At 49.4% G+C, this 27600-nt stretch overlaps 1 protein-coding gene across 1 annotated transcript; it reads right to left on the minus strand.

Annotated features, from left to right (window-relative positions):
- Window positions 1-1838: 1838 nt before the first annotated feature.
- On the minus strand, window positions 1839-27389 carry LOC142578414 (high-affinity choline transporter 1-like; the record flags this gene model as incomplete). Its single annotated transcript, XM_075687803.1, has 10 exons — window positions 27197-27389; window positions 24947-25054; window positions 24098-24259; window positions 20314-20328; window positions 16979-17007; window positions 10314-10421; window positions 9657-9806; window positions 9023-9152; window positions 8293-8510; window positions 1839-2255 (listed from the first exon to the last, which is right to left on the minus strand). Coding segments are annotated over exons 1-10 (1530 nt in total), but the record flags the coding sequence as incomplete, so codon positions are not given.
- Window positions 27390-27600: the final 211 nt, after the last annotated feature.

Genomic DNA, 27600 nt, shown 5'->3' on the forward strand with positions numbered 1-27600 from the left:
GGAATTTTTCGGGAGTAGCACATTTCTATGCATAATATCAATTAAGCGCAAGTGTGTAGGCACAAGCGGTCCCTCGCCAAAAAGCGCAAACCAACTCAGTGGTACAGCAGCTTTGAGCGTGCGGATTCAGCTTTGCAATATTACGAAGTGGACTGCATTGGTGTTCCCCACACCCGCTATGACGCACTTGTTTAATTGTGCTACATCACTGATTATGTGATTTATGTCATTGGTACGAATTCGGATAATTTTGAAATCAGGAGTTCTTATCTTCAGTTGTTGCGAATAGTGTCCCTGTGCATATGCTCAGAGTTGCGCCTCTCTTTCCGACGCAGCTCTGAAGAGCACCGGTTTATTTCGGACATTATGTCCAAGATAAACCGAAGTACGCCATCAACAACGTGGAGAATTGAGCTGCAACGGTGTCCCTGTAGATATCAGATGTACAAGGCAACGAGGCGAATAGAGTGCTTGTATACGTGAGCCATATACAAGAACAATATGACCACTATTCCAGAGCGCTGGGTTGCGGAGGGGCGCCTAGACTGATCGAGATGTTTTCGAATCGTTCGGATATCTGCGCGCGCATCAAGGTTGATCGTAGTCGATCGTTTCTGTGTCCATATGTCCCGTCAGTGAGCGCGCACTTCGATCTTGATAGACGGAACCCACTAAGTGCACTCAGCGTTCATGGTTGCCGATTGTACGAGCAAAAATAAGATCACCGACGATTACGATACTTTGTTCATTTTGCGATATATTGGCTGGCGCAGGCAATCAGTCTCGTATGGCACGTTTCAAACGGAGCAAAGTGTGGCGCCACTGCATCACTAATCCGGAGATCACGAGAGCCAGCTCGTGGTGCCAGCGCGTGGGTGGGATTCACAGCAGCCGCCGCAGACAGACGTTCGCTCATGCAGCGCTTTGTTACCACAAGACGGCGTGTGCTACACTGGCGCCATAACGCTATAGCCATCGTAGCCGCACAGGCCGTCTTGCGCGACACTATGCTTTTATTATTTCGCTTTCGTGCCACCAACGACAACAGTGGCTCTTCGTCGAGGGGAAGGCGTGTCTTCAGTGTCAGCTGCGACAACTTCCAAGGAAGCATGACACCAAGCCTCACTCGTAGCCGCTCGGCATCGTCCCTTGCAGGAGCAGTGGTCCCCGTGCCACATACCCCGGACTGACCTCAGCATCTGACGCCGCGGAGGAGCGTAGCCCTCCCCACCCCACGGCACCCTGCCCCCCCCCCCCCCCCCCCCCCGAAGCGCTGATGAGGTTGCCCACGCGGCTGAGGCTGCCCGGGCCGTCGGCAACTTAGCGCATGCACAGGCCTTATCCCTCCGGTCCTCCTCCCCTTTCCGCCTCAGTCATGGTTCCGCGGCACACTCCTCCTGCGCCATCGCATTTCGTGCATCTCCCACTGCACTCCGCGTTCGCTTTCATTATTCGCGGAGCTCGTTCGCTCGGTCACGCCGACGTTCGCCGCAGGAACGGGCGTCTACTAAGAGCTGCGCTCTAAAATAAAGGAAAAAAAACAAGACTCTTCGCCGGCTCACTTACGAGTGCTGCGATATGCGGCTGGGAATCTTGTCGACTGGTGACAGCTTGTATTCCGAGGTGCTATGAGGCGTGATCCCTGCGGCGTCATGAGGCGTAGTCGACGCTGACACACTACCGCCCGGAATCGCAGACGTCTCCGCCGTGGTCGTCGTGAGCGCAGGCTCGGGGGCAGCGGGCGGTGGGCCCACAGCGGAAGGCGCCTTCAATTCCGCGCCCTCAACCAAGGGCGCCTTGTCGAGCACCTTGGCGTCGGGCTGAAAGCAGCTGAAAACGTCCCAGTTCAGGGGCGCGCGTCCACCGGCGAAGAGCCACGAGGTGACGACGGACACCGCCACCAGGGTGAGGAAGCTGATGACCATGGAGAAGGTGCGGAACGGGAAGCGCTGCACGGCCTCCTCGTAGTCGTAAAATGGGTACTTGATGAAGGGTGGTATCTTGAGAATGGACTCGCCGCCGCCCGCGCGCAGGAAGCAGCCGACCACGTAGGCGGCGAAGGAGCCGTACGTGTTGACGTGCTCCTTGAGGTAGACCACGCACACGAGCTGCGGGAAGAGGATCACGTAGACCAGGTCCGAGGAGAGGTACCACAGGCCGTAGATGGAGTCGGCCGTGAGCGCCATGAAGGTGGCCAGCGCGCCCACCAGCACAATGGACACGCGCATCACGCCGATCACCTCCTTCTCCGTGGCCTGCGAAGCACGGAATGCCAATTGAACGGACACTGTAACGACAAGAATTGCATCACGCTGGAAGGGAATATTGAGATTCCAAAGAACACGTATACGTATACTGCAGAATAAATCGAAAAAGAAGGAAAAACATAGCGCTCCCCTAGTCATATAACCTGTTGCATCCCATCATGGGACAACACGAACGTTACTCACTTATCCTCAGTTCAGGATGTTCAGAATCAAGTAATACATATAATATTTAGCGGTTTTATGTCTGAGACTCCTTCGTTACATTTTACGCCTAACATTTTAACAATGCAGAACCTGAAAAGGCATAGTGGAATTTTTATGTTTAAGTACGTGTCCCGAAAGCTTCCATTTCCTTTGCTACATCCTAGTTAATTTCGTCATGTTCCATCGACGCTTCTTGTTACACAAAATAACTACTAATTACTTACGCCCACGACTAATTACGGCAAGCTCACTGCAAATATTTAACGTGTTCCAAAGTGTAATTCATTGCCGGCTGCTATAAAAGAGGGTTCTGTTTATTCGTTTAAAAGGAATTTGCGTTTACATGGGCTAAATAGACTGTTAACTTTTCATTATTCTATTTATTTGCAACGTTCTTCTGTATGTTTAGACTTGTAGAATGAGTATCGTATTTTTCATAATTCTGATTGTTCGCAACGTTGTATATACTGAAAGCTGCTCTACACTGCATGAGTGGAATTTTTATATTTAAGTACGTGTCCGGAAAGCTTCCATTTCGTTTGCTACATCCTAGTTAATTTCGTCATGTTTCATCGACTCTTCTTGTTACATAAAGTAATTCATCATCATCATCATCATCATCATGATTATTGTTATCATCATCATCATCAGCCTGGTTACGCCCATTGCAGGGCAAAGGCCTCTCCCATACTTCTCCAACTACCGCGGTAATGTACTAATTGTGGCCATGTTTTCCCTACAAACTTCTGACTCTAATCCGCCCACCTAAAGGGCCGTTTATAGTCCGACGCAACGCCCGCGCGCGCGCACGCTACGTCACGTCGGCGAAAACGACCCCTCTATAGCCGGGCGCACCGGCGCAGCCAACGTAACCGGCGGCTTCCGACGCGCCCCGACGGGCCCGGCGCCGATATGGCTCCTGAGCCATTCGCGCGTCGGCGTCGGCGGAACTCTCGCACCAGACGCACCACAATGCATTGCGCGCGAAGAAAAAGGCGCCAACGCTACTCCGCAGACGGCTTTTGCGCACGGCGCGCGACTTGTTGAACGTTCTGCGCATGCTCCGAAGATAGCAACCGAAGGTGGTGGTGGTGATAACTTTTTATTGTACACAGGGGAGTTGCGGACACGCAGGTCCTTGGGCCCCCGCACGGCCCCACTGCACTCAAACGTTCATGTCCCGGAGGCTCATGACGCTGGCAGCCCGGCCTGTGGCGATGGCTTGCTTGGCCGGGTCCTCGGAGCGCAGTAGGGTCTCCCAAGCCTCCCAAGTAGTAAGGTGCTCCAGGCCCCGCGGGGGAGGATCCGCCGGGCAGAGGAAAAGAATGTGATCGAGAGTGGCTTTGGGGTGGTGGCAGAGGGTACAGGAGGGGTCGGTGTGGACGTGGTGATAGAGCGAGCGTATATAAGGGGAGGGTAAGGTGCGTGTTTGGAGCCGCCTCCAAAGTGTCTGGTGATAATTGTCGAGGGAGGGATGGGGTGGGGGGTAGAGCCGACGCTCAGTTTTGGAGGCTTCGCTCGTTGAAGTATAGAGGGTATGGCATCTCGGCTGGCGCAGCGCAACCGACGTAGCGTGACTGACCGCGAATGGCGCTCGCCCGCGCGCCGATAACGTCGGACTATAAACGTGCCTTAACTTTCTGCCGCCCTCTGCTACGCTTCCCTTCCCTTGGAATCCATTCTGTAACTCTTAATGAGCATCGGTTATCTTCCCTCCTCAATACGTGTCCTGCCCATGCCCCATTTCGTTTTCTTGATTTCAACTAAGATATCACTAACTCGTGTTTTTTCCCTCACGCAATCTGCTCTTTTCTTATCCCTTAACGTTACACCCATCATTCTTCTTTCCATAGCTCCTTGCGTCGTCCTCAATTTAAGTAAAACCATTTTCGTAAGCGTCCAGGTTTCTGCCCCGGATGTGAGTACTGGTAAGACACAGCTGGTTATAAACTTTTCTTTTGAGGGATAATGACAACCTGCTGTTCATGATCTGAGAATGCCTGCAAAACGCACCCCAGCCCATTCTTATTCTTCTGATTATAACAGTCTCATGATCCGGATCCGCGGTCACTACCTGCCCTAAGTAGATGTATTCCCTCACCAAATCCAGTGCCTCACTACCTATCGCAAACTGCTGTTCTCTTCCAAGGCTGTTGAACATTACTTTAGTTTTCTGCAGGTTAATTTTTCGACCCACCCTTCGGCTTTGCCTCTCCAAGTCAGTGAACGTGCATTGCAGTTTGTTCCCTGAGTTACTAAGCAAGGCAATATCATCAGCGAATCGCAAGTTACTAAGGTATTCTCCATTAACTCTTATCCCCAATTCTCCCCAATCCAGGTCTCTGAATACCTGCTGTAAAGACGCTGTGAATAGCATTAGAGAGATCGTATCTCCCTGCCTGACGCCTTTCTTTATTGGAATTTTGTTGCTTTCTTTATGGAGGACTACGGTGGCTGTGGAGCCGCTATAGATATCGTTCAGTATTTTTACATACGGCTCGTCTACACCCTGATTCCGCAATGCCTCCATGACTGCTGAGGTTTCGACTGAATCAAACGGTTTCTCGTAATGAATGAAAGCTATATATAAAGGTTGGTTATATTCCGCACATTTTTCTGTCACCTGATTGATAGCGTGAATATGGTCTATTGTTGAGTAGCCTTTACGGAATCCTGCCTGGTCCTTTGGTTGGCGGAAGTCTACGGTGTTCCTTAATCTATTTGCAATTACCTTAGTAAATACTTTGTAGGCAACGGACAGTAAGCTGAACGGTCTATAATTTTTCAAGTCTTTGGAGTCCCCTTTCTTATAGATTAGGATTATGTTAGTGTTTTTCCAAGATTCCGTTACGCTCGAAGTCATGAGGCATTGCGTATACAGGGTGGCCACTTTCTCTAGAACAATCTGCCCACCATCCTTCAACAAATCGGCTGTTACCTGATCCTACCCAGCTGCCTTCCTCCTTTGCATAGCTCCCAAGACTTTCTTTACTTCTTCCGGCGTTACCCGTGGGATTTTGAATTCCTCTTGACTACTCTCTCTTCCATTATCATCGTGGGTGCCACTGGTACTGTATAAATCTCTATAGAACTCCTCAGCCACTTGAACTATCTCATGCATATTAGTAATGATATTGCCGGCTTTGTCTCTTAACGCATACATCTGATTCTTGCCAATTCCTAGCTGCTTCTTCACTGCTTTTAGGCTTCCTCCGTTCCTGAGAGCATGTACAATTCTATCCATATTATACTTCCTTATGTCAGCGTTCTTACGCTTGTTGATTAACTTCGAAAGTTCTGCCAGTTCTATTCTAGCTGTAGGGTTAGAGGCTTTCATACATTGGCATTTCTTGATCAGATCTTACGTCTCCTTTGATAGCTTACTGGTATCCTGTCTAACGGAGTTACCACCAACTTCTATTGCACACTCCTTAATGATGCCCACAAGATTTTCGTTCATTGCTTCAAGACTAAGGTCCTCTTCCTGAGTCAAAGCCGAATACCTGTTCTGTAGCTTGATCTGCAATCCCTCTATTTTCCCTCTTACTGCTAACTCACTGATCGGCTTCTTATGAACCACTTTCTTCCGTTCCCTCCTCAGGTCTAGGCTAATTCGAGTTCTTACCATCCTATGGTCACTGCAGCGCGCCTTGCTGAGCCCGTCCACGTCTTGTATGATGCCTGGGTTAGCGCAGAGTATGAAGTCTCTGTCATTTCTAGTCTCGCCGTTCGGGCTCCTCCACGTCCACTTTCGGCTTTCCCGCTTGCGGAAGAAAGTATTCATTATCCGCATATTATTCTGTTCCGCATGCTCTACTAACTCTCCCCTTGCTATTCCTAGTGCCTATGCCATATTCCCCCACAGCCTTGTCTCCAGCCTACTTCTTGCCTACCTTGGCATTGAAGTCGCCCATCAGGATAGTGTATTTTGTTTTGACTTTAGCCATCGCCGATTCCACGTCTTCATAGAAGCTTTCGACTTCCTGGTCATCATGACTGGATGTAGGGGCGTAGACCTGTACAACCTTCATTTTGTACATCTCAAGTTTCACAACAAGACCTGCCACCCTCTCGTTAATGCTATAGAATTCCTGTATGTTACCAGCTACATTCTTATTAATCAGGGATCCGACTCCTAGTTCTCGCCTCTCCGCTAAGCCCCGGTAGCACAGGACGTGCCCGCTTTTTAGCACTGTATATGCTTCTTTTGGCCTGCTAACTTCACTGAGCCCTATTATATCCCATTTACTGCCCTCTAATTCCTCCAATAGCACTGTTAGTCTTGCCTCACTAGTTAACGTTCTAGCGTTAAGCGTTGCCAGGTTCATATTCCAATGGCGGCCTGTACGCAGCCAGGGATTCTTAGCACCGCCGCCATGGTCAGTTGCTTCGGAGCTGCTGGGGACTAAGGGGCCGGTGTTTGATTGTTGTGTTCATATAGGAGGTTGTGGCCAAGTACTGCACCAGGGTGGGCAATCCTGCTCTGGTGAGGGAATGCGTTACCGGTTCTGGTCACGGGGATCAAACCACACTCCAGGCCTGTTTATGCGATTTTATCAACAGCCGGATTTTTTTCTTTTTTTTAGTCTGGTGGAAAATTTCGCGGCACTGGGATTCGATCCACGGACCTCTTGCACGCGAGGCGGGTGTTCTACCTCTACGCCACCGCTGCCACAATAAGATAACTACTTAATACGTAAGCCCACATCTAATTACAGTAAGCTCACTGCACATATTTAACGTGTTCCAATGTGGAACTCATTGTCGGCTGGTATAAAAGATGGTTCTGTTGATTCATTTAAAAAAAATTGCGTTTATATGTGCTAAACAGACAGTTAACTTTCCATTATTCTATTTATTTGCAAAGTTCTTCTGTATGTTTAGACATGTAAAATGAATATCGTATTTTTCATAATTCCGATTTTTCGCGTCGTTGTATATACTGAAAGGTGCTCTACAGTGCATGTTGTTAAAGCTGCTCTACATGTTCTGAATAGCCTGATGCTGTTCATTGTATACGTATTTTAGAGGGCAGCTCTTAGGCGCCCATTCATGCTGCGAGCGTCTGGGGGAATGCCGACGCTCGATGTGTGTTCAGATCACCAGAATTTGTACGAGTATGCTACAAATTCTGGTGTAGGAGTATCCTGCGCATTAAGGAGCATCGGTGAATTGTGGATGAATTTTTTTCTTTGACGTAAGCATTACCAAGGGGTCTCGCACATTACATCTTTTGACTCTGAGACCTCTTTTTGTAATTATGTCTTCTTTGAAATGAATATTCTTAAATTACGAAAATAATAAATAAAACAATCATCGTATTCTCGATTACCCTCACGTAAAGACGGTGGCACCAGGACTGAGTCGCTGCGTCACGTCAGACGTCGCGGTCTCCTCGCAGATATGGCTTCTTTATCCGGAAATATCGGCCAAGGTCACTGTCACTGCCTTTATCTTGTAATAAGGAGCGATAACCCCTTTGGGAAGAATTCTCTCATTTCAAACGGTACGTACTGATTCCTGTAAGAAGTCAGTATAGTCACCGCCTCTACATATCATAATCCGCTGCGTCATTATTACGTGATTATTGTGGCAGTGCCCATTCATCTGAAATGCACATTCTATGCTCCAACTTTTCAGATTGAGCGAACCGTAGTGGCAGCTGCACCTGTGTGCACCCTGTGCCTTCTGTGATTACCCACCGCAGTAAATCCACAGTGCCCTGTGACGTTCTGCACTATTGGCTACAGAACGAAGCTCCACGCTAGCCCACCCCTGTTAGCCAAGTAGAAAAAAAAAAGGGACTGGGCGGAGCACGCACGTTCTGCCTGATGCCGAGTTTGTAGATATTCCAGGCGAACATAGAGGCCGCGCTGAGGATGGACGAGTCCGAAGAGGACATCACCGCCGCGGAGACGGCGCCCAGCCCCATGGCGGAGACGAAGCCGGGCGTCAGGTACTGCAGGACCAGCGGCAACGTCAGCGACGTCGCCTCGCCCGTCAGTGGAACGGCCTTCGTGTAGCCCGCTTTCGTAAAGTCTGCACGCAAGGGCACAGAAAAGAGTTGGCGGTGCGAATACGCGTCGCTGAAGGCGAGCCATGCATGGGGCAAGAACCGATCAGGAACGGAAAAATCCGCTCTCCGCGGCGTATGCATAACGTCTCGAATTCTATCTGAGCATGGCAGCTTCAGCTTCAAAGGACGAACTTGAAATGGCCGCAGCGATAACCCCGCACAATGGGGCCTGCTATTTCTCCGACGAGCGGTACGTGCCGTTCGTTGTGATCGTCACGCGTTTCCTGTCACGTAGGGCATCGAGCGGCATATCCTTACAAGCTATGTCCATCGGTTATGAATGCCCTCTCCATGCAAGATTTCCTTGACAGCTGAAGCGTATTTGACACTGCACCGGGAGGGCTGATTGATGAGACCCAATTCTGTAGTGCAGTGCACTTGGGGCCTTTTTATCTGCTCCGTGATTCTGGCAATTACAAGCCCCTGGCACTGGCCGCGCACTCTGCTTTCCCCTGCGTAGCATTGCTGCACTCACTGGCCGCCTTGGCGACGGCGCCGATGACGACGGGTGGGATGGCCATGAACAGGCAGCCGAACGCCGCCATGTACGACAGCAGCTCGGCACCCTCGGCCGTGCGGCTCGAGAGAACCCGCTGGAAGTAGACCTGCGTGCGCACCGCGTTGAGCGTGTTGCAGAGCGACAGGTATTAAGGATAGAGGCGGCGGGCTGCTTTTAGCAGGGAAACATGGTTTAGTCGGTGAATTGTCACGTTGCACAAGCAGCGCTAGAGCAGGCGAGGACTTCACTCGGCCGTTTATTAGACAGATTGGCACATATAACAGGTTTTCCTATCTGTCCATGTCTCTAGCGCAGCGTCTATGCCACTGAGTTCACTTCTTTTAATGCAATATTTTTCGAGCACGCAGTGCGAAGATAAGCGATTTTCACGAGCGATACATAAAAGCCATTAGCCACACTTTCACAGGTCCCTGCACTATTGGAAAACGTGCGGTAAAAAGTACACGCAGCAACAATATTTTCTGCGGTATGCTAGAGGGTATTTGCGTTTCTATTGCAGCAGGAGGGTAGTGCACTAGGCGGGTACAGGTGTAAAGGAGGTGGCTACACGAGTGGTGACAAGTCGGTTCGGGACACATGGTCCACCAACCTGCCAGGGCACGCCACCCATCATGAGGAGCAGCATGGAGTCCCAGTAGTTGCCGAAGTCCTTCCACTCGACGCTGCCCACGAAGTCGTTCCTCGGGTACGAGATCGGGCCGACCGCCTCGTGGAACATGGCGAAGGGCACCGACAGCCACTGAGTGACGAAGGGAAAAGGCACGCCATCAGGCATGTGCCACATGATCAATATAGGAAATCGTGATTACACTGCGGAAGACTGTGGTACAGAAGTTACATAAACAGGGAAAAAGCGCCTCGGAGAAGCTGGCCAACGTTCCAGTAGGTGGACTTATCTTTGTCAAAGGTGTCTTGTCAACCCTCCGACCATGACAAGGCCGCCTTCGACTAGATAGGTCCACCTATCGAAATGTTAGCCAGCCTTTCTTAGGCACTAGAGGCCTGTTTACGCAACTTCATTACCAAAGTGTGAAACTTCAGGTGACAGCTCCCTTCTTAAATTTCGGCTTCTGAAGGCACGTTAGCAAGAAAACAATTTCAGAACGCCGTGCCTTAAGGCATGATACTAGATCCTTATCTAGGACCTTACGAGGTCCTAGATTATGCAGATGCCTCCAACTGTCGTCACACACAGTATCACTTATGGAGAATGTTGAGCAGGAAAGACAACCAAGGGACAACATACCAGGCCGAAGAAGATGGCAAGGAGCTGGATCACGTCCGTGTAGGCGACCGAGTAGAGGCCGCCCGTGAAAGTGTAGAAAAGGGCGATGCACGCCGACGCGACCACCGACTCTGTGCGAATAATTGGAAGGCGATTCAACCATCTAGTTGGAAGTGCATCAAAGACAAGGTTTTCCTGAGAAAGTTTGGGGTGACAATGGGAACAGTCACTGCGCACAGCGCTTACAGCTTCAGCGCTCACGTGGGGAGAGTAGGAGGTGAGTAGGAGTGCCTATTTTTTTTTTACTGCACCTAGTTTTATTCTAGATACCCACAAGAACGCCCCAATTTAGACTACACTACTTTCGGCACTGGCCCGCGCTTTCAGATTGCACTTTCTTCGGTATCGGTCAGCGAAAAATGCTAGAAACCCAGAAACCAGACACGGAAAAGTGGAGGTGACTCGCTAAGGAAGGCACTGTCTTCAACATCGTGAACGAGTGTGTCCGAATAAACGATGATTTGTTTTGCTTTGTGTGGAACATGTCGCAATAGTAGGCAGAAGCGCCAATGGCATAAGTGGGCTGTAACGACAACCGCCAGGAGAAACAATAGAAACAGATGCCTCGAACTTAAAGCCTCACGCCTTTAATAGGGCTCAATAAAACACATTGTTAAGCTAGTTATAGTTAAGCCGTCACCAAGTTGCACAATGTGCTGTTTTACTTAACCGGCGTCGCGAATCTCTGGTTCCGAAACCACGAACGCGATTTTACAACATGGAGCGCATTCAAGACAAGTTTCACAGAAGTGTTCGGGTGCCCTGCTGTGCGCAAGCTTCACGCCGAACAACGCTTACGAGGGCGTGCGCAACATCACGGTGAAACTTTCACAAGTTACATCGAAGATGTCATTCACCTGTGTAAGCGCGTGAATCCTTCAATGGCAGAAGAGGACAAGATAAAACACATTATGGAAGGCATTGATGAGGACGCCTTTCAAATGTTGTTAGCGAAGGATCCGCGTACCGTGGCTGAAGTTATCAATTTGTGCCAAAGTTTTGACGAGCTACCGAAACAACGCATCTTAGCTCGGCGACAACCACGAAGTTTTGCTGACGCAAATAAAAGAATTTGTGCGCGAGGAGGTCACGCGACAGCTCTCGATTTTGCCGACCACGGAGAAGCCTTCTCAATATTTGGCTCCAGCGATCCGACAGGTAATTCAAGAGCAAGGGACCGAAGCTCTTCCACCTGCGTGTCAGCCGGCTCTCGTGGCCGCGCCTATGACGTATGATGAAGCCGTTGTACGGGCGCCTCGTCTGCCGGGGTTCTCTCCTCCGCCTTCAGCGCCTCGCCCGCCGGTGCTCTCTCCTGCGCCTTCGCCTAGCCAGCAGGCGGCACCCTTTTGCAGTACACAGCAGCAGGGTACAAATCCTCGGTGCACTGCTGACAACCGCCCAATATGCTATGCCTGCGGTACACAGGGACATCTAGCGCGCTTCTGCCTCCGGCGCTTTCCGGCCTTCGTGGGCACCCCACGACCACCCGACTCCGGCTTCTGACCATACCCTATGCCTCAACGACCACCACCGGAAGTCTACGCTGCTGATGACCTACCAGCACCACAGTCACAGCTCTACGGTACTCGTCGCTCACCTTGGCCTCGTCGGCGCTCCCTCTCACCCATGCGTCGTAGGCCCAGTGCCAGTACTACTGAGGCAGTAAACAGATTTCCGCAGTTCCTGAGGCACTGATTTCCGCAGTTCCCAAGGCACGAACTGCGTCATCGTCGGGACGTCAAAGTCCTCGTTTTCCCCCCGCTAACGTTATTGAAGTGTCCGTTGATGGCATCAAATCTCTTGCGCTTGTCGATACAGGTGCTGCTGTATCCGTGATTAGTGAGAAGCTTTGTCGTGCATTACGGAAAGTGACCATGATGCCTTCGACACCATTGCTTAGAACAGCCAGAGCACAAGTTCATCCAGTCGCTATGTGCACTGCCAGGGTGCTGATTCGAAACATCTTGTATTCGATTGATTTATTTGTGTTAACTTGTTGCTCCCACGATGTGACCCTCGGTTGGGATTTTCTGTCGCGCCATCATGCCGTCGTTGACTGTGCACGTGCTGAGATTCAGTTCTACGTTCTGTGCGATTTGCCATCTCACGATTTTCAAGTTCATTATGTAAGCAGGATCTGTGTAGCTTCAGATACTGATCTTCCTCCTCACAGTGCTCTATTTGTCCCTCTTTCATGCGTATCGCTTGCCGAAGCGACGGTCATGTTTACACCCGCTGCTGTCTTCATTCGCCGCCAGCCTATATTGTTGCCTTTCGTCCTCCTCACGGTTCACCATGGTGCTGCAGAAATACTGATTTCGAACCCAAATTCGTGCACTTTGGCTTTGCACTGTGGTGAGACTATTGGTACCATCGAGACTGTGGACGCTGACGTTATTGTGCATTTCGCTGTTGCCGACGACGTGGATACTGCCAACGTAACACCACTGACACCCCATGTGCCAACTAACCAAGTATCACCGGACATTTTTTGTCGCTCTATTGCCGATGACCTCGAACCGACACAACGTGAGCGGCTAATACTCTATTAAATGATTTTTGCGCCTCTTTTGACTGGAACCCAAACATCATTAGGCCACACAAGTACCGTCTCTCACCACATTGATACGGGACATCACGCACCATTACGCCAGCGTCCGTACCGCGTGTCATCCACCGAGCGTCGTGTCATCACCGAGCAAGTTGAAGACATGCTTGAACGTGGTGTCATCAAGTTATCCTGCAGCCCTTGGTCGTCTCCCGTAGTACTCATTAAGAAAAAAGATGGCTCGATTCGTTTCTGTGTGGACTATCGTCGCCTCAACAAGATTACACGAAAAAATGTCTATCCTCTACCGCGCATAGATGACGCCCTGGTTTGTCTACTAGGTGCCGAATTCTTTTATTCTTTGGACTTGCGATACGGCTATTGGCAAGTGCCAGTGGATGAATCGGACCGCTCGAATACAGCTTTCATTACGCCTGATGGCCTGTGTGAGTTTACAGTAATGCAATTTGGCCTCTGCAATGCGCCCGCGACATTTGAAAGGATGATGGACAACATTCTGCGAGGCCTAAAATGGAAGACTTGTCTGTTATATAGACGACGTGGTAGTTTTCTCCCCTGATTTCACCACTCACCTCACTCGTCTACGCGAAGTCCTTACTTGACTTGCCACCGCCAGCCTTCAACTTTACTTGAAAAAGTGCCGCTTCGGAGCCCGCCAGCTGACCATACTTGGTCATGTCGTTTCCAATGACGGCGTCCTACCCGACCCTGACAAACTTCGTGCTGTCGCAGAATTTCCACGGCCGACTACAGTGAAAGAGCTCCGCAGTTTTGTCGGTCTTTGCTCTTATTTTCGACGCTTTGTGCGCAATTGTGGCTGCATCATCGCTCCCCTGATGAAGCTCCTGGCTGGTCTTGGTGACCTTCGCGATTGGACTGCGGCATGTGGCCAAGCCTTCACCACTTTGCTTACCTCGTCTGCTTACCTCGTCGCCTGTTCTACGCCACTACGACCCGAGTGCACGGACCGAAGTTCATACGGTCGCCAGCGGCGTTGGTCCTGGAGCCTTCCTTGCGCAACGCAAGCCTGGCTATCCGGAATATGTGGTTGCATATGCGATTCGTGTCCTCACGAAGGCAGAATCCAATTATTCGGTCACGGAAAAAGAATGTTTGGCTATAGTTTGGGCCTTACAAAAATTTCGCCCTTACTTGTATGGCCGTTCGTTCGACGTTGTGACAGACCACCACGCGCTCTTCTGGCTTGCGTCACTGACATTCGAGCCAGTGACGCAGTGAGTCAATTTGACATTCGAGTCATCTATCGATCCGGGCGTCAACATTCTGATGGAGATGCGCTCTCCCGATCGCCCATGCGATCAACGAAACGCCACCCTCATCCATAGACTGCCCGGTTGCTACGCTTGCTGTTATTCACATGCCATCTGAACAGAGAAAAGATCCGTGGATTGTCTCTCTCATTGACATTCTTAAGAGTTGTTCAACTGCTACATGCCCTCGAGCCCTTCGTTGCCAAGCCACCCATTTCGGGCTGCGGGACACCATCTTGTACCGCCAAAACTATCAGCCAGACGGTCGCAAATGGCTGCTAGTCATCCCTCGCCATTTGCGTTCCGACATATGCACGTATTTCCACGCCGACCCACAACAAGCTCATGCTGGCGTCCTGAAAACCTACGAGCGGCTATACCAGCGGTACTACTGGAGCGGAATTGTATTCTTATGTACGCAAATACAATCGGTCATGTGCAGCCTGGCAGCGACGCAAGACATCTCCTCATACGACAGGCCCTCTGAAACCTTTACCGTGTTTTGCAAGTCCTTTTATTGGGGCTGGAATTGAACTTTATGGGCCTCTTCAATGCGCTGCTAACAGAAATCGTTGGATAATTGTCGCCGTAGAACACCTGACAAGATATGCCGAAACTGCTACACTTGCTTCGGCTGATGCTCGCGACGTCGCCGCATTGATCTTATTGCATTTCATCTTACGGCACGGCGCACCGCGAGAATGGCTCAGTGACTGACGCCGTGAGTTTTTGTCCGAAGTTATTAATGAGCTCCTCGCCGTGTGCCGCACTATTCACCGCATCTCTACGGCATATCACCCACAGACTAACGGTCCAACGGAACGATTCAACCGCAGTCTTGGTGGCATGCTCACCATGTATCTTGCATCTGATCATTCCAATTGGGACGATGTCCTCCCTTTTGTGACATACGCATACAATACCGCCGCTCAGGCTACCACAGGCTTCTCACCATTTTTCCTTCTTTATGGACGTGAACCATCCACTTCCCTCGACACCGTACTACCATATCATCCGGATGCCTCTGAATTCACCCCTCTTTCCGAAGTTGCTCGCCATGATGAAGAGTGCCGCCAACTGGCTGGCTCATTCACGTCGGATACCCAAGGAATCCACAAAGATCGCCACGACAACCGGCAGCCCACACAGTCCTTCGCCGTGGACTGTCACATCTGGCTCCGGCCGCCCTTCCAAGCTCCAGGCTTTAGACCAAAGCTTGCACCGAAATATCAGGGTCGATACCAGATCGTCGCGTGTACGTCCCCTGTAAATTGGGTGGTTGAACCGGTGACGCCATGTTCGGACAAACGCCGCCGTGGCCGCGAGACGGTTCACATCAGCCGCCTGAAGCCGTACCACGACCCGCTTATCGATTCATCATCTTAGGTAGCTAGGATGGCTCTCATTCGCCGCGGGGGCAATTGTAGTGGGTAATATGCATGTGGCGCTGTGCGGACTGCCACCGCTGCAGCGCGAGACCCGAGCAAGGGCTGCTGATTCGAAGGTCTAGGACACGTGATCAAGCGCTACGACGAACATAAATACGGAAATAATCAAAATAAATCAATTTTCTTATGTTATTTCCGTTTGAACTTTTTATAACATCGGAATCAGCTGTGATCATGAACAGTCGCTCAAATGTGCACGCTGGGTCGGTGCTCTAACATGCGGACATCTTGCGCACAAGGCTGTCATTACTCAGCAGCTGGGTCCTCTGTTATGTGTAGGCGTTTCATTGCTTCATAGTTGCTGGTCTTACAAGGAGACGCCACCGGTTGGACCAATGAGAAGCTGTACAAATGGTCCGTGGGCGATTTCGTGGCATTAACGTCCCAAGTGGTAGTCGCTATCGAGACATGCCAGCTCCGGTTCGATTTGGCGGACAACGCCTGGTGGAGCGTTAACACGAGAAAGATGCTGAGCTCCCGCACTTGCCCGTCTTAGCATGCGCGTATGCGAGGGTGCTGCGCGGCACAATCTCGGACGTTGTGTGCTGCAGTTGCCACCAAATTCAGGTTCCTAAAGCTGCGTCATGTGTTAGAGCTTATCTCGTCAGTAAAGTAACTATTTACATGTAATTGCTTATTGAAAAATAGTAACTGAATTGCAGTGAGCGTAACCGAATAATATATGCAATCGTTTAATTCCAATATTATCAACAAATGTAACAGCTTGCGAATAATTAATTAAACATTATTCGTTAACTGCAAGTCTTCTGGTGAACGACGAAAGGTCTGAGCATCCAGACCCTTATATAGGTGCCGCGTATTGCAAATATGTGGGCACTGGATTGCACTGCGCTTTAACAGGAAGCGGGGGCTCCTGCTTAAATACACAGAAAAAGAAATCAGTTTTATCGGCAACCACTGCAATATTTGACGAACAGGAAGGCGTTCATGGAAACCTTTCAAACTTGTACACATTTCCCTTATAAGAACACGATTCACGCAAAAGCTACGGTGTCGTATGCAATATTCGAGGGGCTGTACAAAGCTTAAAGGACATTAAAAGAATAATTCAGTTTAGACGGAAAGAACGTTTTTGAAGAGATTGTTGTCGTTAATTTAGGAATAGGCTGATTACTACAAGAAAAAAATGACGGTCGAATTTTTTGAATTTCGGGCCGAATTCCGAAAGGCGGTAGGTCACTGTGTCGACACGAAAGTGTTTTTTTCATATTCAGGCCACTTTTGCTCAGCAGAGGTTTCCGAAACTCGCCATGTTCAATCCCTGGCTCCATGAGAACACAATGTAGAATTAACTATGCCCTAGACAAGATAGAAGACAGTGTCAAAATCCATGACATCACAGTGAACTGTTGCGGGAACTTCAAGGAGGCGTCAGCACCCGTGTTTTGTTATTGCACTTTTTCTGGCTCACCAAGCGTCTTATCGTGGTACGAGTGGTGACTGTGGCATTGTAGAAGGGTGATTTACTCAAATACAGAAGAAATCACTCTTCTCTTCAGTTTTCCTTTGCGGACCAATTCTCACCAGTGCTGGCCATTATGAGCTGGCACGAGCGGTGCATACAATTCGCGATTACAATCGTGCCTGCAAAGTATTACACCGCTACGCCTCACGAAAACGGCTGAAATTTCGAACCAAAAGTCCTGCTCGCTTCTCCTCGCGGGTGCCGCGCTCCCAGTCGACGTCATTCGCACAATTGAACCTACGTAGTTGGCACTGCTGTGACGTCACTCACAGTGACGCGTGACTTTGAGAATTAGTAAATGCAATAGCAAGTATTTGTTTGACCTGTTGCTTCAATAGACGAGTTAAAGTTTAGGCAAATAGTAAAACACAAGAACCGAATGTCTGCGTGTTTTTTTGGTTTTATTTTTACTTCATACCTTAGCAAGAGAGGTGCACTTCTGTTTCGTCTGGTCGTTCCCACGTCGTGCAGTCGCACGCACAGGCAACGAAAGTATGCCGTTTTCTGCATGTTCCAGCGCACGATCATTCTCTGTGATCCGCTTGTGTCTGTCTAGTATTCGTGTAGCGCTGATTTAAGATACCGCTAGTCAGGTGCCAGCGGTACCATGACACGGCGTCTCGCGGTAAAGATCCGTGAGCCGGGCCAGCCTCTCCAAATGTGCGCACACTGACGGATCCAGTTCACAGCAGCGGCCAGACAACAACGCAGGTGCATCGCGCACAGCTTGGAAGCTCATGCACAGAGCGGAACGAAACAAACGAAACAGCTAGAGCGCTCGTGCGCAGGACTGTAACCGGAAGTACGACGCGCAAAAGAAGGCGGGGCTCAGTGACGCGTAGGTGACGCAGTCCTCCGCCTACGGTACGGGAGAACGCGGGGAAGGAATTTTGAGTGCGGAGGCTAGACGGGGCAAGTGGAGAGAGCGTCCATTTTGACAGTGAAGCTCGCCTCCTGAAATCATGGGTTCGCGACACTTCACATATTTCTATCGCTGCTAATGATGAACCAATTCGAAAAATTATTGCGGTAGAACGCCCGCTAGAGGGCACGTAACAATTTCCAGCGTAGAAACAAAATTTACTACGTGGCCATAAAGGGAGTACTGACCCAAAAAGTCTTGTGTCCTGCTTTATTGTTTTCCTTCTTTTAATTATCGGTTCACTCCATAACTGCCATGCGGAGTCTCGATTTCTCGACAGCAGCACAAATGATAAATTACACCACATTTTGTACGATCCGTTCCAAACGCGGGTAAAACGCAGCATGGGTGCGGACGTGTAAAAGGAGACTCATCAGAGGATTTCCTCTGCGACGATCGCCTTCGCGTGACGTAGTTTCGGTGACGTGATAGGTCACCTTTACCCGTCCCAGGCCATGCTGCTTTTGGCGCGCGTTTTGAACTCGTCGCAGATAAGGAAATTATTTGTCGCACTCTCAGGGAACTGAGGTTTTCTAGTGCAATCACTGGATCGACGGCTATCCAAAGGAGCAATAAAGAATAGAAAATATTTTCAGCCGGCACACCTCCAAAGGGATCCTGAACCAACGCTCGGCCTTGGTGAAAAAACACAGTGCGTGGATAGTGTAGGCTGGTCTGAACATCTCAGCCAAATTTCGCAGTCGTGCGCGACGCTTGGAGCTCGCAAACGGAGCGCGAAGTCATCTTTCTCTCAAACGTTCTCTTATGAACATAACACATTGAACATAACATATTGTTGCGCCGGTCCTGTCGTTTGTGTTCTTCTTGAGTCCTGGTCTTCTGCGCCTTGACTTTACTTCTTCAAGCATGAACCAACTTGCCCAAGCAAGTGTTTTACTTATGAACATAAGTGTGCTCCTCATTCTTTTCTCGACGCTTTATTTCGTGATATAGCGCACTCCCATATGCGACTGCTATTGGCCCATAGCTGACATCCTAGAGTTTCTCGCTATAACACCTAGAGGGAAATCTGGCGCCATCGTCTATGGGAGGTTCCTAAGGGGCCCTGTGCCGTCATGAGAATGACGGTATATGTGTCTGCGAGGCTTGTGCTGGCTGGTGTTGCAAGAGGCTTCGTCTAAAATGTAGATATGGCTACACAAATACCGCTTTCTTCAAGTAAAATCTTTATAAAATGTTTCCATTCACGCATATTACATCTTGCACTGAAGTTTACTCACCTACAATGTATAACCAAGCGAAGAAAAGCAAGAACAGACGACAAAGTGTTCCAAAGCGAGCGCGAATCTTTTCGTCTGTCCTCCAACTTTACGGGCCCGCGGATACTTTTTATGTTCCATATAATTATACATGCAAGAACAAGTTCTCATAGTTAAACAAAACATGTTTTTGTGTAATAATAAGGCTAAAACAGCTTTTTACGTGCTGTTTTAGTAGAAAATGAATCGTTGTGACAGAGGGAACGGTGCTTGCCAGGCGCGTTTTCGAGGTGTCCTGGCTCTCTGAGGACGATGCCAAGCCGAAGCCACAATATACCGACATTCCCATCCATACCACGGAGCGGCAGCACCAGATTTTCCTATAGGTAATATGGTGAAAAACTCTATGGCTGACATCACTCAAGAAGAGTATTTGTATCAACGCTCTTCTTCATACTGTTATCGTATATATTTATTGACGCACTTTAATAAACAGGCTGAAGTAAGTGAGGATCTGTTGCTTCCGAATTTCTATAATAATTACGTACCTCCGGAAGAAGCCGACTATCGTCTGCTCACGATCTGCCGTGGCCGCCCGCATAGGAAATAAAACTTTGGCCACCCTGCTTATATCGATGTTGTAGTCGTTGGGTCTCGCTAGTTTCGACTTTTTGAACAGCCCTCTAGCCTCGAACTACGCGAAACTTAAGGTCAGATAAGAGGCGCGCTCATTCCTTGCCGCGCCTGGTTAGACGCCTTTGCAGACTTCACTTCGTTTTGAACTATTAAAAGCGCTTCAAGATGCGCAAGTTGGATGCAGCAACTATCTGTCGGTCAAGCTGGTGCAGGACAAAGCCGGTCCGCATCCCGTATGGACGCGAGCGCGTGCTCAAGCCCTGTCGTGCACAAAGCAAACACTGCACACACGCACTACTGTTGAATCTACGGGCATAGCTGCGGTCTTCTACGTAGCGTAAATACCGCGAACGCCACGGGATCAGACTACTCAGGCACCCTACCTTTGGCAACTCGTGGGTGCTAAAACCGGAAGTAGTGGCGCCTACGTGAACATCCTAAATTAAATTTGAACTGTGCGCCACGGTGATGCTCAGTAGCCAGAGCGTTGTGGGCCCGCTCCACTCCACCGTAGCCTTCGCAGTGCAATACATTGAAGAAGGAGCGAGAGCACTGCGCAGGGGACGTTTGAATGGCAATAACTTTGTTTCTGCTGAACGAAGTGAAGTACATTTTTCGGCAAAACATTTCTGAAATACGCTACATTAACTTCGAATGCGTTTCCCGACTTACTTCGATAAATGTGGTCCAGGGCCAATACGCGCAAAAAAGTTTATGCTCTATCGAAACGTGAAAGCGCATCGAGAACAAGCATTACTCAACGGAATTTAAGAATAGTTTGCGGCAAGTTTTTCAGCCATAGGGGTGAAACAGCAGGCAGAAATCTGGAAGTGGGCTTCACCCCAATGCCCCTAAGGATTTATTGAGTTATTTTTATAGAAGCCCTCCTCATATGCGACAAATAGGTGTACATTTAACTTGCTTTACATCACATGAGTGGCACCACTGCAGCGGGAGATGTTGCGTCGGTCTCTCTCATCTCACCGGGCCCCTCACCAGGCCTGGCCATTTTGAGCTGACAAGCGCACAGCAAAAAAGTTCGCGCTAACGATCGTCTTTGCAAAGAATTACATCACTACGCGCCGCGGAATGGTCCGAAGTTTCAAACCCAAGGCCGTTTTCCTTTTCTCTCGCGGCGACCGCGCTTCAAGCCGGACGGTGACGTACTCGTGTCCCTGCGCCTACGTGACGTCGCTCGCGGTGACACGTGACTTCGAGAATTATTCAAGGCAACATCTGTTACTTGTGTGATCTGTTGCTTGAATTGACGAATTGAAGTTTAGAGAAATAATGAAATACACAAACGGGATGTCCGCATGTTTTTTTTGTTGTTGTTTATATCGCGCCAAAGCAAGAGAGATGTACTTCCGCTTCGTCTGCTTGTTCCTACGGTCGTGCAGTCACGTGCGCAGGTACCGAAACTATGCCATTTTCTACCGTGTTCCAGCGCGTGATCAAGCTGTGCGCTCCACGTGTTCTGCTTCACTATTCGTGTAGCACTGAATTATACCGCTAGTCATGTGGCCTCGTGCACAGCGCGCAAAATTGTGCGCTGCGCGAAACGAGACAATCACAACAGCTCGCGCGGAACGCCTTCAGCATAAGCGCGGAGCGCCGCAAAAAAAAAAAGAAATATAGAAGAAAGAATGCAAGAAACGAAGAAAGACAGAAAGGAAGGAAAAAAAGAAAGAAAGGATAAAAAGCAACGCGAGCAGAAAAAAAAACATGATGGCGGGGCCCGTGCCGTATGCGCCAAGCGATTCTCGAGGTACGGTATGGGAGAACGCAGGAAAAGAATTTCGCTTGAGGAGGCTAGACGGGGCAAGTGGAAAGAGTGTCTCGCTTGGTGGTGGAGCTCCCCTGTTTAAATCATGAGTTCGCGACCCTGAAATATTTCTATCTCGGCTATTAATGAGCCGATGTGAAAAAAAAATTTTGCGGCAGGACGCTTCCTAGAGGACACGTAACAAGTTCCAGCGTATAACCAAAATTTGCTATGGGGCATGGCGAGAGGCCCTTTAAAGGAAAGCGAGTCGCGTGACAGACATCTTCCTCGTCCTGCGTTCCTGTTCTAAGCCAAGAAATGACGTTTGCTGCCTGACGTACAGTGTTGGTCGAATACGGTTAGCTATAAACTTTATACACAATACAAAAACTCAGCAAGAAATTTACTGCGAAAGCATTGGAAAACATTGTACCCATTTGCGTTAAGCTGCAAATACATACTAGGGTGAATAAGAAATTATTTGCCCCTATTTGTTATTAGCTAAAATAACGTACACACAGGTCATTTCAAATATGCGTACTATTAAACGTACCTTGCACTATTTTTTCACATAGTCCCCACACCGCTCCAGACCATTTGTCCCATCGCAGCACTAAATTATAAATGCCCCTGTCGTCAGTCAGCGGCGGACGCGGCATCCCCGAACTTTCATTGTCATGCAAGTCTTCACGGCCCTAACTCACAACGCCACCACCTCACACTTCTCAAAGCGAGACACTTTTCCCTATCCGTGGGTTGCACGGCCCTGTGGATCCTTGCTCCATAGAAAACAAATCACACTTCGCTGCTCGTACGCCCTGGAGGTGTGAAGCACAGTCGTCATCTACAACAAATGACAGCAGCGCCGCGCCACGGAACTGTCAGCAGATAAGGCCGGGTTGGTTCAAGAAAGGTCCCCCGCTGGGAATGGATATGTTGACGTCGCATTTACAGCCGTAGTTTGGCTAAAAACAAATGGTAGGGTGGTAGGGGAGGGGGGGGGGGGGGCAAGGACTTTCTGATTCGCCCTCGTATATCAAATTTGTTTAGATGCTATAACGGATGCTGTTTACAGAATTATGATATCCATTTTTGGTGTGGAGATACGGTATTGTAAACTTGGTACTTCTTGTAAGGTGATAGCCTTAAGAGGCTTATGGGTCGAAAAATGCATTCTCCATCGGTATCGAAAAACTGACCGCGCGGCGTTACGGCACCAAAATTCAATGTCACCGACATTGATGGTGCCACTCACGACAACTGGTGTGACCTGAACCCACTAACTTTGGTGTTCATTAAGACAACGTTAACTAAGGCACTCGCACCCACGGCCTTTAGTTGGAGTTGATCCCACGACCTTTGGTGGGGCCGAAATTCAGTGGCACTAAAATTGCTGTTGCCATTATTGGTGGTCGTACCGACGACCATTGGTAGGGGTCGAACCAGTGACCTTTGGTGTTAAGGCGACGCAAGGCACAATTAGGGCAATCGAACCCACGACTGTGGGGGAAAACATATAATAGGAAGTAACAACGCATCAGTATGAGAATGTCAAGTAATTTAATGAATGTATCGTGAGCACGCCGGCTTTCGCCTTCATCCTCTTTAGTGTATGCTAGATTGACTCAATTTTCGTTTCTTTATTCCAGGCCCTAAATCAAGACTTTGCTTCCTAGAGTCATTAGAATTTACCTTCTTTCTCTCAAGTGGAACAAGTCTCATTCAAATCTGCCCAGGCGTCGTCTCATAAAAGCATTTCTACATTTTACATGTATCTGAACAAGCGGTATCGGAGTTTGCCTCGATCTAAAGTCCTTCGAACGTAGCTTCCGTTTGTTCCGTCCCTTCGTTGTTAGTATACTTAGTGAGATTTATAGTGTGTTCCATTTATGACCAGCATCGAAGCCAGTCTACGTCGACATCTAAGGAGACAGCCGAGAAAGCTTTGAGGCCATTTAATCGAACGAGTTTCTAGCCGTCTGGAAGACGCACGGAAGACGCTTCTGCGACGTGACGTCACCTTTCGGCGACAAGGAAAAGTTGAGAAAAGCACCCATTATTTCTGTTTTTTAAGTATTTGCGCCTGCAAACCAACAAAAAACACGACGTAGCTTACATTAAGGGCGTATGATAGCGTGTCTACGTTTTTTTTTGTGCACGGACAGCCTTCCTGTCGGTTTTCCAAGCGTCTTGCTCAGTCGCCATATTGTTTGGACAGGAAAGTAGCCTGCCCCATTTCTGACTTCGATACTGTTTTCGCTTAGCCATCTACTTAGCTGTCCTCAGCTAGTATTGGCATACAGCCCAAATTTCCCATGCAAGTACCGAATATATTTCCGTACAATGATGGCAAAAAGAGCAAGTTGTAACTCGTCTACGAAAGCATCTGCAAATAGCGCCGTGGGATCACCGACCGGCGTCATCTTACCGAGGGCGGCGAGGATAGCGGCCGACCAGAACACTTCGCCGCAAAGGGCCGGCAGGAAGAGCAAGCAGCCCATGCGGGCGCCGAAGTGCTGCTGGAAAGAGTCCAGCATTGTCTTGTACTTGTAGCCGGCCTTCGTCATCTTCACCGCGAACAGGTATCCGCCTGCACAGAGCATAAGGAGCACCTGAAACGTAACGCGCTTCAAGCGACATGTTGGTGCTTGTTCTTGCATATGTGTTTCTCGGGAAAGCTGTCGTGTTCGAATTTTGAACCCTATAATATATGCACCGATTCCACGCAGTAAGCAAATCGAGGCTCTGAATTTCTTTGGCCGTAACTGATCTTTAGGCATAAAAATCCATGCATTTATTCGTTATTTACGATGCACTGTGCCACGGTAAATACGCAAGGAAGTGTGGAACTGCCACGTGACTTCCGCCAAGCTTATTGTTCGAGTATCTACTATGGCAACCACAAGAAGTTCAGGGCCGTGGTGACAGGTCTTTCCCTGCTTCTTTGTATCTCCTTGTTGAAGTCGGTAGTGTTGCATAGAAAAGTATTTCTTTAATAAAAATATGCGACAAGTGCACATCAGATCGTGCGCGTGCGTGTCAAGTGTTTCTTTATGTGTGTATATGCGCTCGAGATTATGTTGGGTGCGTCTGCCTCTGTACATATGCGATTTTGTGTGAATACCTACAGTAGTGAACAAAAAGATATTTTGCATTTGATATTTTACGAAGAACGTACTTGTGTCAATATTCATGCGCCAAGCTTCAAACAGACGTGACGAGGAGGTCACCGATGGCGCCCTACTGCGAACCGAACGACCCGATCAGCTTAACTCACCGATGAGCAGGCTGAGGGCGTATCCGAAGGGCGCCTGGCCCCAGGCGAGCCCGCTGAGGTAGACCACTTCAGCGGTACCATTGATATAACCGCCGCCAACCCAGGTCGCTAAAGTGACGAGAAAGGCTCAGATGCATGTCAACACTGCAGCTGTAGGGTCACATTATACCCTGTAGCACTTTAGAAGCTTATCACCCCGGCACCTCTTTCTCGCGCTACGGAAACACACCATTAAAATTTCACTTCCACCCGAAGGGCGATGCATTGACAGCGATACCAAGCGTTGTGCCTTAACTACTCGGACACTGTACGCACTACGTGACGCGGGTGCTACGTGTTAGCACGACGTAGCACGCACAACAACTGCTGCTGTGCAGAATGGAACACCACCCTATTAGCCTGACTTTTACTGTCTGTTACGCTCGGACCAGTGCACGCACACAGCAGCATGCTTCGCAGGAATGCTGTAGTGCACTTATATAGCTGCGCGTGCAGACAACGTTAATGCCCGCAGTGGATGGCAAAACGATCTACCCCGGCCTGAACAGTTTGAGCCGCTTGAATAGAGCATTGATGGCGCGTCCAATTTGTCGTTTTTGCAGCGAAACCGACTCGAGAGCGTTTGGCTTTTGGTACGACAAAGTGGACGCACCATCAATGTTCAGCTCTCGAAACCCCTCTAACCCTCCCCGCGCAAGCTACGAATGAGCCGTCCACGCGCCTCGAGCGTCCATTTCTATCGCAAGTGAGCCACTTCAGTGGTGAATATAGGGTGGGTCCCGCGGAACGCGAAGCTAAATTAGCAAATCTTCTCGCTTCCCATATAAACTGTGTGAAACCAAATTAGACTGTCGCACTTGCAGGCGCTGTGGCCATCTAGATTGACCAGCGCCTGTTCTGAGAAACGGCACTCGTTTATAAGAACCATTTACCTTGTGAATACGCGTCCTGGTAGTAGACAGCGATCGCTACGTCTAAGCACAGTAACATAATTTATGGGCTCGTTCCACCGAGTAGCATTCGCAGCGCCGCCGTATTTGGCAGTGCCAGCCACAGTACAATACTTATCACCACATGCCAATTACAGTCCTTGTTTATAGTATATATGAGTGGTTGAAAAAAGGAAGGCGCTTTATTGGGCTTCTGAGGCCAGCTCTGAAAACTAACCCGCCAGCTGAGAGCACCAATTCAGGTTACCAGCAAAGCGCCAAGAGAAGAAATGTCACTGCGCCGTAGCAATTAAGCTAATTATGCATATGCTGTGTCAGGTAAGGCACTTCTAAAAAAATTGCGAAGCAATTGCAGAAGTTCCAAGAGCTGTGGAAGTTATACTAATGCTCCCTGGAATCACAGAGTGGCAGGGAAATCGTTCCTCACTCTTTTGGCCTTCAGTGCATACATGGAATTCTAACGGCAGTTTATCTGTCACTTCTTTTGTAGATTTGACACAATATTTAACACCATCAGGTTTACCTTCACGGTACCGGGCGCTATCAAATTGCCCCTGTGAAGAACTGACCTCACAGGTGTCTCATTGCGATTTGGAACATTATGGTATCGTATGTCTCTTCAAGCATATCAAACAATCGCAATGTTGCTATAGACTACATGGTTCCTTTTGCGCGAGAAAGAAAAGGTAAGCGTATGAGCAATACTACCATCGCTAATCCGAGCGCCCAGGCCAGGACTGATTTCTTAACACCCCCGCCAGGTGTGCCATATCTGCTCTTTCGTTCTTAACGTTAGGGGTGCAATATTATAATGGTCCGGAAAGCGGGCCGTTTTAGTCCTGCGATTGGTCAGAATGGGGCTTTTGCTGACCAGACATGCGAGGGCAAGCGAACGGTTCATTCTCCGAACCGTAAGAAGATTGCGCCCCTGGGGTATGTGTCTACCTAGTGGACCTGTCCTTTTTTTTTCGCTGCTGAAGTGCTAATTGGCAGGTGGTTCCTGTCTCCTTCTGAGGCATACCCAAGGCCAGCCAATCAGAACTTCAGCGCTCTCACAGGTCCCGTCATTGAAGTTCTAGCACGGTTTCGCTATAGAGAAACACTTTGTTGGGAAGTGTTTTCGGAAACACACACTTCTTGGCGCCACATTAAAGTAGTTGTTGCCGCGTACCTCCAACAATTATCATAATTATAGACTTGGGGCTGTCTCCGTCTGTCTCCGGCTGCCGCTGGCGCCAGCAGACGGAGACAGTGAAATCGACGCACGATCAAAATTTACTGGCATCTCAGCGGCGCTTACCGGTCATAGTAAAGACGCCGATGAACAGCCCGATGTTTCTGCCGGCGAGCATGATGTTGGATTGTTCGTCCATGCTTATTGATAAAGTGCTTCGACGCGGCGCATCTTTCTTGCGGCCGGCCCAGATGCCCACCACCAGGATGATGAAGTAGAAGAATACGATGGCCACCAGGCCCGGTATGTTGATCGCCATCTCGCTACGGTTTCGCGTGGACGGACAGTCTCGGACAGTCTCTTGGGGACAGGCAGGGGCACCGGCGGAGGAGCGGCTGAGTGCGTAACTTGCGAGCTCGATGGTCGAAAATAATTATGGCGGACGCTGCGCTCTGATGAGGATGATGATGATGATGATGATGGCCTCATGTTATGGCTCATACCCACACTGGGGGATTGGCCAAGAATTG

This window comes from Dermacentor variabilis, chromosome 4 (genome assembly GCF_050947875.1).
Source record: "Dermacentor variabilis isolate Ectoservices chromosome 4, ASM5094787v1, whole genome shotgun sequence".
NCBI classification, from domain to species: Eukaryota; Metazoa; Arthropoda; class Arachnida; order Ixodida; family Ixodidae; genus Dermacentor; species Dermacentor variabilis.